The 11,134-nt window shown below is 41.9% G+C and overlaps 1 protein-coding gene across 1 annotated transcript; it reads right to left on the reverse strand.

Moving 5' to 3' along the window:
* Positions 1 to 4,436: 4,436 nt before the first annotated feature.
* LOC141719197 (uncharacterized) lies at positions 4,437 to 6,403 on the reverse strand. Its single transcript, XM_074521582.1, has 2 exons — positions 5,142 to 6,403; positions 4,437 to 5,059 (listed from the first exon to the last, which is right to left on the reverse strand). The coding sequence occupies exons 1-2, from the start codon at positions 5,631 to 5,633 to the stop codon at positions 4,511 to 4,513; spliced, it is 1,041 nt and encodes a 346-aa protein (XP_074377683.1). The 5' UTR covers positions 5,634 to 6,403; the 3' UTR covers positions 4,437 to 4,510.
* Between the last annotated feature and the right edge of the window lie 4,731 nt (positions 6,404 to 11,134).

Genomic DNA, 11,134 nt, shown 5'->3' on the forward strand with positions numbered 1-11,134 from the left:
GCCAAGCTAGATAAGGGCAAGTATTGCAGGTTTCACAAAGATGTTGGTCATGACACCGATGAGTGTAGGCAGTTGAAAGATGAAATTGAGTTTTTGATTCGAAAAGGAAGGCTGAACAAGTATACTGGAGATGGAGGAGACAGAAACAATAATGGAAGGAAGAACTTTGAAGATCGTAGGAGGGACCAAGATGATCAGGGGCGGAATCCCCAACCTAGAGGACCAGTTATAAACACCATTTATGGAGGGCCGAGACCTCGAGGGCCTGTGATAAACACGATCTTTGGAGGTCCAACTGCTGCTGGATTGTCCAAAAATTCCAGAAAGGCATATACTAGAGAGGTTATGCATATTGTTGGAGAAGCCCCGAAGAGGGCCAGGACAGAAGTAACATTGGCTTTTGATGATTCCGACCTAGAGGGTGTGAAGTTTCCCCATGACGACCCGCTGGTCATAACGCCGATAATAGGAAATAGCCCGGTTAAGAGGGTCCTTGTGGATAATGGTGCTTCTGTGGATATCTTGCTCCACGACACCTTTCTAAGGATGGGGTATAACGACTCCCAGTTGACACCAACCGACATGCCGATATATGGATTTGCTGGAGTAGAATGTCCTGTGGAAGGGATAATTAAATTACCAACCACCATAGGTACGGAGCCAAGGCAAGCAACGCAGATGCTGGATTTTGTGGTGGTAAAGGCTAGTTCAACTTATAATGCTATCATGGGGAGAACAGGGATACATGCCTTCAAGGCAGTCCCCTCTTCCTACCATTCAGTCATGAAGTTTCCCACCCGAAACGGGATTGGAGAAGAGAGGGGAGATCAAAAAATGGCTAGAAGTTGTTATGTGGCCTCTTTGAGGGCAGATGGAGTCGGGGGGCAGGTTCTTCCTATTGAAGATATGGATGTTCGAGAAAATGATGAGAATAGAGGAAGGCCAGCAGAAGAATTGGATTCGGTTCCTTTAGATCCCAAGAATCCTGAGAGGATGACTTTTATTGGAGCTACATTAGAGGAGCCCCTTAGAGGGAAGTTAGTGAAATTTTTGCAAGAAAATAGTGATGTGTTTGCATGGTCAGCAGCTGATATGCCAGGCATAGACCCGGGGTTAATTACCCACAAGTTAAACGTGGATCCAAGCCGGAAGACAGTAAAACAAAAGAAAAGAAATTTTGCCCCGGAAAGACAAGAGGCTATAAAGCAGGAAGTGGAAAAGCTCTTAGAGGCTGGTTTCATTGAGGAGATTCAATTTCCGGAGTGGTTAGCAAACCCTGTAATGGTGAAGAAGGCTAATGGAAAGTGGAGGATGTGTATAGACTTCACCGATCTGAATGATGCATGTCCCAAAGACTGTTTTCCGCTGCCTAGAATTGATACTTTGATTGATGCCACCGCTGGACATGAGATGCTGAGTTTCATGGATGGATTTAGCGGATACAACCAGATCAAAATGCATAAGGATGACATTCCAAAGGTATCATTTATCACTGACTTTGGTGTTTATTGTTATCTTGTTATGGCGTTTGGTCTCAAGAATGCAGGAGCCACCTATCAAAGGTTGGTGAATAAAATTTTTAAAGATCTTATTGGGAAGACTATGGAAGTCTATGTTGATGACATGCTAGTCAAGAGTCTAGTAAAGACTGATCATATAACCCATTTGAGGGAAGCTTTTGAGGTCCTGAGGTACCACAAGATGATGTTGAATCCCACGAAGTGTGCTTTCGGAGTAGGATCTGGAAAATTCTTGGGATTGATGGTCTCAAAGAGGGGAATTGAGGCTAACCCCGATAAAATAAAGGCAATCCTGGACATGGAACCCCCAAAAACTGTCAAGGATGTTCAGAAACTCACAGGAAGGGTTGCTGCGCTAGGACGATTCATCTCCAAGTCAGGAGACAAGTGCTTGTCATTCTTCAAGTCATTAAAGAACATTAAAGACTTTGTATGGAGTGAGGAAAATCAGAAGGCATTTGAAGAGTTAAAGAAGTATATGGGCCAGGCCCCGTTATTGGCCAAGCCAGTTTTGAGTGAAGTTTTATTCTTGTACTTGGCTGTTTCAGAAAGCGCCTTGAGCGCGGTGTTGGTTAAGGAGGAACTGAAAGTCCAGAAACCCGTATACTATGTCAGCAAAATCTTGCATGGTGCTGAGTTGAATTATTCAACTATTGAGAAATTCGCTCTAGCCTTGGTAATGGCTTCGAGAAAGCTGCGTCCTTACTTTCAAGCTCACCAAATCGAAGTGCTAACAAATCAGCCACTGAGAAATATCATTCACAGTCCCAAGGCAAGTGGGAGACTAATTAAGTGGGCAATAGAGTTGGGAGAGTTCGATCTCAAGTATAAGCCACGTATGGCCATAAAAGCTCAGGCACTAGCTGACTTCGTGGTGGAATGTACCATACCCAACCAAGAAGTCGGGGGGCAGGAAGATACCACACCTCAAGACAAGGGAGTCGACAATGGGGACAAGGAGAAAGAATATTGGGTTCTCTATTTTGATGGAGCATCAAAAACAAATTCCAGTGGAGCAGGGTTGGTTTTGCAAAGCCCTGATGGATTCTTAATTGAGTATGCCATGAAGCTAGACTTCCCAACCACAAACAATGAGGCAGAGTATGAAGCCCTGATTGCTGGCCTTGGTCTAGCTGGGACACTTAGAGTCAAAAACTTAAAGGTCCGTGGAGACTCGAAGTTGATCATATCCCAGGTAAAGGGAGAATTTGAAGCAAGGGATGATACGATGGCAAAGTATGTTCGCCTAGTAAGGGCTGTGATGACCCAATTTAATGAATGCCATGTTGAACACATTCCAAGGGAAGAAAATGCTAAAGCAGATGCGCTATCAAAGTTTGCTTCATCTGAGATTGAAGAAAGTTCAGGAAGTGTGTACTTCCGTGTTTTGAAGACACGAAGTATAGATGTTAAACTTGTGGCTCCCGTAGGCTTGGGGACGTCATGGATTGATCCCATCAAGGCTCACATTCAGACCGGTTGGTTGCCAAGCGATACAATTGAGGCACGGAAGTTAACTGTTCGAGCACTAAGGTACTCTTTGATAGATGGGATTCTATATAAAAGATCTTTCGTGGTTCCTTACTTGAGGTGTCTCAGGCCCGATGAGGCACGATTGGCTCTTGAGGAAGTGCATGAAGGCATTTGTGGGCAACACTTGGGGGGCAGGGCCTTGGCTCATAAGATAACTCGTTTAGGCTTCTATTGGCCAGAAATGATGGCTGATGCCAAAGAATATGTAAAGAAGTGTGATCGTTGTCAGAAGCATGCACCAGTCGCCAGACAACCCCCCGAGATGCTGACCTCTATCAACTCACCTATTCCCTTTGCTATGTGGGGGATGGATATTCTAGGGCCTTTTCCTATGGCCACAGCACAAAGGAAGTTTCTGATTGTAGCCATTGATTATTTCACCAAGTGGATCGAAGCCAAACCTTTGGCCAAAATCACAACTAAGCAGGTTGCACAATTCCTGTGGGAAAACATTATGTGCCGATATGGAATTCCCCGTATCCTCGTCACTGACAATGGAACGCAATTCAACAATGAGGAATTCAAGAAGTATTGTGAAGAAAATGAAATTGAGTTACGATTCACCTCTGTGGCTCACCCGCAAGCCAATGGGCAAGCGGAAGTAGCAAATCGGATAATCCTGGATGGACTAAAGAAGAGGATCGAAAAGTCGAGAAATAATTGGGTAGATGAGATACTTCCCATATTATGGGCTTATAGGACTACCTGTAGAGTCACGACAGATGCAACTCCTTTCATGTTGGCATATGGGGCGGAAGCGGTAGTTCCCGTGGAGATATCACATTCTTCTCCAAGGATTCAGGCTTTTGATGAAAAAGAAAATGAGGAAGGGCAGAAGTTAGCCCTGGATTTAATTGATGAAGTACGAGATAAAGCACACGCAAAGATAGTAGAATATCAGAAAAAGGCTTCATTCTACTACAACCTAAGGGTTAAAGAGAGGTTTTTCAAACAAGGTGACTTAGTCTTGAGAAAAATAGAGGCTTCTGGTGTCGGACAGAAAGGAAAGCTTGCCCCAAATTGGGAAGGGCCGTATAGAGTCAAGAGCGTTCAGGGTAGAGGAACCTACAAGCTGGAGACTATGGATGGTTTTGAAGTCCCGAGAACCTGGCACGCACAAAACCTGAAGGTTTACTACGTGTAAGATGGTCGAAGTACGATTCTCACTCGTCAGGATGGCGAGTAGGTTGAAAAGCACCTTGAAGCTTTGCTTGCTTAGGATTTATATGTTTTAGTTTTATTACGAAATTTATTAAGACTTGTGTAAGGGACGAATCCCAGACAATTTTATGAAATTCATAAGTTCTTCAAAGCATGATTGTGGCCTAACAAATAAAAATCAAATGCATGGATGCAAAGCATAAAAGGTGATAAATGAGATAGATCTGATAGATGTTACAAAAGTTTGATAAATAAAGTCTCGAAAATAAAAAAAGCCACGCAGGGCTGAAAAAGCTCTAAGGAGCTGAGGTGCCCTCGGCGTCCATATCATCGTCTTCTCCGCTCTCGCTAGATGTCTCCGTCGTCTCGGAGGAGGAAGAGCTGTCATCCTCAGCGGGTCTGGAAGAGGACTCGGGAGGAGGAAGAAGTGGATCCTGAGGAACATGATCCGAGACGACTACTCGGGTACGAAACCTCTGTAGCAAGGCCTCATCGTCAGGGCAGATGTAGTCCGCCGGGTTAATATCAGGACAAGCCTCGTTCACGGTCCCAAGGGCCGTGTCCCAACCAGTCCTAAAAAACTCGGGAAAGACTGAATCATCCCTAATCCTCATGGATTGGGCAAACTCCTCCGAGTCCAGATAATTGTCTATAGCTTTATCCTTCTCCGCCCGAAGTACCACCAGCTCGGCGTTAGACTCTCCGAGTTCTTCCTCCTTGCGCTTGAGCTTCTTCTCCAGGGTAGCATACTTCTTCTGCTGCCTCCTGAGGGCGTTATCGGCCTTATCAGAAGCCCGCTTCCATGATTCGGCTTGCCTCACAGCGCCTTGAAAGTAGGCGTTAGACTGAAACAAAACAATTAACAAAGTGTAAGGCAAGAAAGTGCTACAAGAACGAGAAATAAGTTTAAAAAAAGAGAAGGCATACCGAAGCCAGAGATTGGGCTCCCATGAGCTTAATCCTCTCAAGGTCAGGAGTGGCCACTACATCAGTAAAGTCCTTTGGAGTCACGCTATGGTAGGACCAATCCCAAGCATGCTTCGTGGAACCAACCACGGTATCCCCTCGGCGGAATCCCCAGAGAGGCTGAAAGGCGCCTGTAGCAGCAGCAGCAGGGGCAGCAGCAGTGATAGGAGCATTATGGCCCTCAGCTCCTTCAGTTGAAGCCTCCCCCATAGGCTCCTTGTGCTTTCTCAAGAAGATAGGCTCTGTCGCCTTTCCTCTGGTGTCTAGGCCTGCTAACCGAGCTTTCTTCATCCTAGCTGTTTCCTCGACCAAGGGGACATTGTCCTCGTTAATCTCCTTAGCAGCTGAAACAAAGCAAAAGACAAAATAAGTGATGTTAATAATGCGTGAAAGAAAGAAAAATTGAGAAGGGAAGAGAAATACCCTGTTGAGAAACAGAGGATAGTCCCACATGAATCAGGGAAAACTCTTCTAAAAGAGTCCAGCTGGTGGTGGTGCCATCATCCTGAGTGAGCCCATTATAAATGATAGTTTCTTCAGGAGTTAAGTGAATGGATTTGAGGCTACCATCACTGACCTTCCCGAAGGAGGATCGAAAGAGCGTGCCCCAATCGCCATTCTCCCAACGTAACCCGACGAAACTATTCCTCCAATTTGGATTATTATCCGGAATAGAGGCGCTGTTAAAAATATGTTTGCTTTTGGGCCTTTGTTTGACATAAACCCAGCCACAAATATTGGAAGAACTATTGTAACATTGAAAGACTTTCCTAAAAACGGCTACAGAAAGAGGAAAGCCCTCCCTAAGACAACAAACCATAAAACATAGAATATTCCTCCAGGCGTTTGGAGGAAGCTGACACGGGTTAATTTGTAAGTCAGCCAAAAGATGAGGGATAAAAGGATGGAAAGGGAACCTAAGCCCAGCATTAAGGGCGTCGGTGTAGATGAAGAGAGTATCAGGCCTCCAGTGACAAGTACGGTCACCACCAGAGACTGGAACTAGTCTAAAGGGAGGAGGGACGTTATAACGAGCATTTAGTTTATTGAAATCTATGTTATGCCAAGTATTACAGTGATTAAAAGAGTCGAGATGTGCAGTGGAGGGATATTCATCCCCCCTAGAATTAATCATATCAATTAAAGACATATATGAAGAGCGGATCTCGATATCCTTACCTCGTTTTGAAGCCGAGGCAATTTTGGCCGCCCTCTCAGAATTCTTGTCAGCCATTAGAAAGCTAGAAAAAGCCTGAAGGAGAGGTTGGAAAACTAAAGGAGGGATTTGAGAAAGGAAAGGCTAGGGATGAGGAGAAGCTGTAGAATGAAATGAGAGGTGAAATGAGAGGTGTGAAGAAATAAAACTCTCACCCCACCTTTATATAGCCAAGGAAGAAGGATAATGGGCCTTAAAAAAGCCCATTTGGGCCCAAAAACTTAGAAGGTTCTGGAATAACCCGGGAAGTTCTAGCAAAAATCAGAGGAAAATTAAAGTTTTTGAAGAATCTGGAAGAATCCAGAAAAACCCTAGAAGGATTTGGAATTAGAAAATGAAAGCCCATCTCAGAAAAGGGCCTAATTCTAGAAAGAATCAAGCCATGTTTGAGGCCCAAATAATGTTTAAAAAAAAAAAAAAAAAAAAAAAAAAAAAGTGGGAAGGGAGCCCAGTTAAAGCAATGGGCCAATTGCAAAAAACTAGTTGGACCAAGGAAAGTGGGCCAAGGTTTTTCTATTGTAGCCCAGGAAAAAGGGTAGGCCAAATTAGAGAATAGGCCCAGTTAAAATAGGCCCAAATCTTAGCCCAGAATTGAGAATCCAAGGATATACAAAAAATATATATGTATTCTTGAACCTTTCGAAGAGAAAACACAGCAAAATCCTGGTCAAAATGTTCCTGCTCGAAAATCCTTCGACCAGGGTTTAGAAGGAAGGTTAATTCGGTCAGAAAATAAGAATCTTGACCGAAAGGGAAGTAATCCTATTCGAAAAATTTAACTGGTTCAACCAGAATATTTCCTGACCCTGTCGACCAGGAACCAAGGTAAAATCCTGGTCGAATAGTACCTGCCCGAAATAGCTTCGACCAAGGCAAGAGATGGTGGTTAATTCGGTCAAAAAATGGGGATCTTGACCGAAAATCTTAACCGAAAATTCCTGGTCGAAAAATCCTATTCGAAATAAAAAAAAAAAAAAAAAAAAAAAAAAAAATAAATAATATATATAGGAAAAAATCCTGGCCGAAATTCGACCAGGAATCTTGCTCGAACCCAACCTGCTCGAAATTCAATCGACCAAGGCATACTGAAGGCTAATTCGACCAGGATCCTGGTCGAATGGATTCCTGGTCGAAAATTTTATATAAAAAAAAAAAAAAAAAAAAAAGAAAAAAAAGGAAGAAAAGTCCTGGAAAATCCAGAAAAATTAGGATAAATCCCAGAAATTAAGGGAAAAATCCAGAAAAAATAAGGAAATTCCTTAAATAATTTCTGAAAAATATTAATATTTTCAGAAATAAGGAATAAATCCAGAAAAATTAGGATAAATCCCAGAAATTAAGGGAAAAATCCAGAAAAATTAGGATAAATCCCAGAAATTAAGGGAAAAATCCAGAAAATTAGGAAAAAACCCAGAAATTAAGGGAAAAATCCAGAAAATTAGGAAAAATCCCAGAAAATTAGGGAAAATTCCAGAAAATTGGGATAAAACCCAGAAATTAAGGGAAAAATCCAGAAAATTAGGAAAAATCCCAGAAAATTAGGGAAAATTCCAGAAAATTAGGAAAAATCCCAGAAAATTAGGGAAAATTCCAGAAAATTAGGGAAAAATTCCTGGAAATTAAGATAATTTCTGAATAAAAGGAAGATTCGTTGTAAATGTGTAGGTCGCTCCACACTTTACGCAAAAACGAAACCCTGTAAGGGAACGAATAGATTTAACTTCTGCGAAACCTAATCAATGTTTCCCAAAAGTTGGGGGGCAAATGATAGGGATAAATAAGTCCTGATTTTATAATTAATGGGCTGCTAGGCCCAATAATAATAAGATGTATAATATTCAGACCAGAAAGGTTAAGTCTGACGGACCGGATTAGGCCTGGTGGAATAAAAAAGGCCCAAAAAGCCCTAATTATTAATTAATTTCGTAATTAATTAATAAGGGAGAAATCAGATGTTGAAAAGAGTCCCGACGAGGATATAAATCCTTAGAGATTAGCCTCAAGGGGACCTGAAAGGATAAGGAATCAACTTCCTACTTCCTAGGACTCCTAAGTCTATCCTAATTCAGAGGCTTATCCACCAAGCCTCCTATACCAAGTCCAATTCAAGGACTCCCGCATCTATATAAGGGGCCTCACCCCACAAATCAGAACTACGTTTTTTGACTTGATCCTTGGCAATCAGCAAGGTACGTAGGCATCTTGTTAAGGCAGATTGAGTCACGAAACACAAGAGCAGTCAAATCGAGCCTTGGAGCTCACGTTCCTTAGTATTAAATACAGCAATAATATATAGTAGTTTTAATCCATAACAGTACCTTATATATATAATTACAGTGTGGTGCGGTTTGAACCGCAATGTTAAAATATCAAATCGCAAACCGTACCGCACGGTTTGTCAAAAACTCAAACCATAACCGCATATAAAAAATTAAAAATCGCATTTTGCGGTGTTGTGTGGGGCGGTGCAGGCGGTTTAGGCAGTTTGTGCGGTTTGATGATCACCCTTATACCGAGCTCACAAATCTTACATCTCAAATTTCTTCCTCATATAATGAAGAGTTTGAATCTACTTCTCAAGCTCTGCCAACTTCAAGTGGCACATCTCTTTAGACTGTGCTCACCACTAAGAAATAACATTTAGATGGTGTGAGGCCAATTGCTAAGTTGGACCTTGATGACACTATAAAAATTCATGGTTTTTATCAGTTTTCACTGAAGACCCTATGCAAACCAATGCATCTTCATGTGCACAACAGCCTTCACAAGTTCAAAGGTTTGAGGATAGTACTCTTGAGGGGGAGCTACTCAAATCCTCTCCAATTTAATTGGAGGTTCCTCTTGAAGGAACAACTCCCCTCAAAACCCTAGCTGAAATTGCGCTCATACTGAAGCTAGGAGTTCAACTATCAATGATCCACTCACTGGGGAGACAAGTACACTAGCATATTCAAGTGTCGGTTCTTTGTAAGAAAAACAAGGGGTTGAGGCCATGGTATATGAGAGTAACCAGGTCAACTCCCCTCCAATTCAAATGGAGGATCACTCTCAGGGTGATCAACACACTGTCATAATCACGGTTCCCACTGTAAGTAAAACTGTAACCTCTGTCACAGGTGTACCATCTACCTCAACCACCATACACCCAAACACAAACCAACCATCTACTTCTACACAACAACCCTCACGCCTAATATCTCAATATCTTCAAGACACTCAAGCTCAAGTTGCTCCCGTTCTTATTGTTATAGTAATTACTATGAATGATATACTAGCAGACCAAATTGAAGGACTTTCCATCATAACTCAACAAATGCAGAATCGCTCACAAGATCTTACCACAGTTGTAACCACCTCTTCACAATCTCTTGATGCGAGAAAATTAACTGCTTTATCATCTCAAAATGATGGAGTTAGTAAAGAGAAGAGAAAGAAGATTAAACTAGATGTGATCAATGAGAGTGAGGAAACACAAAGTGAGGAAGTGTCTCACCTGGTCAAAAAGCCAAGAAGAAAGAAAATTGAGTTGACCACTCAAGCGACCACCTCTACATCTTCTCAAAAAGATGCAGTTGTAAACGAGGGATCCAAACTGACTCTAGTGATATCTTCTCAACAAGATGTCACTATTGAATCAAGCACTCTCCCTAGTGCAATCTATAAAGAGTCTGCACCCCTTCTTGAGCACACTCAAGAAGTTCCTTCTTGAGCACACTCAAGAAGTTCCTTCTTGAGCACACTCAAGAAGGTGAAAGAAGAAACTTGGTTGACACACACAACACTGAGAGCACATCTCTTGAAACTCACTCATCTATTCAGGGGCAGTTGCCAAGACTCAAGATTGAGTTAGGGGTGATCATCGGGCGGGCGGTGCGATTTTTTGTTTAAACTGCAAACCAAACCGCGCATGCAGTTTGATTAAATTTTTAAACCGCACCCGCACCGCGTAACCTCAAAAATCGCATAAACCACACAACAAAAATGCGGTGTGATGTGGTACGATTTATGCGGTTAATTTAGTCCAAACAATTAATATTTACATACAAATGTCTTAAAAGTTTAGCTAATAAGAAAGCTAAAAATAATATGTGTTTTTTATTAAAAATAAAAATATGTCGGTAATTTATAATATGTAAGCTAGTATTTAGAACACAGAACTATAGTAAACAAGAAATAAATCTATAATATATATATATATATCTATATGTACCTTATATATATATAATTACAGTGTGGTGCGGTTTGAACCGCAATGTTAAAATGTCAAATCGCAAACCGCACCACGCGGTTTATCAAAAACTCAAACCACAACCGCACACAAAAAATTAAAAATCACATTTTACGGTACGGTGTGTGGCGGTGCAGGCGGTTTAGGCAGTTTGTGCGGTTCGATGATCACCCTTATACTGAGCTCACAAATCTTACATCTCAAATTTCTTCCTCATATAATGAAGGGCTTGAATCGACTTCTCAAGCTCTGCCAACTTCAAGTGGCACATCTCATGAGACTGTGCTCACCACTCAAAAATAACATTTAGATGGTGTGAGGCCAAGTGCTAAGTTAGACCTTGATGATACTATAAAAATTCATGATTTTTATCAGTTTTCACTGAAGACCCTATGCAAACCAATGCACCTTCATGTGCACAACAGCCTTCACAAGTTCAAAGTTTTGAGGATAATACTATTGAGGGGGAGCTACTCAAATCCTCTCCAATTTAATTGGAGATTTCTCTTG

The sequence above is a fragment of the Apium graveolens genome, chromosome 1 (genome assembly GCF_009905375.1).
Source record: "Apium graveolens cultivar Ventura chromosome 1, ASM990537v1, whole genome shotgun sequence".
In the NCBI taxonomy this organism is placed as follows: Eukaryota; Viridiplantae; Streptophyta; class Magnoliopsida; order Apiales; family Apiaceae; genus Apium; species Apium graveolens.

Coding starts and splice junctions, on each gene's coding strand:
- LOC141719197 (XM_074521582.1), bottom strand. CDS start 5,633: ATGTGGGACTATCCTCTGTTTCTCAACAGGGTATTTCTCTTCCCTTCT. Junction 5,060..5,141: donor GAGCCCAATCTCTGGCTTCG/GTATGCCTTCTC, acceptor GTTTTGTTTCAG/TCTAACGCCTACTTTCAAGG.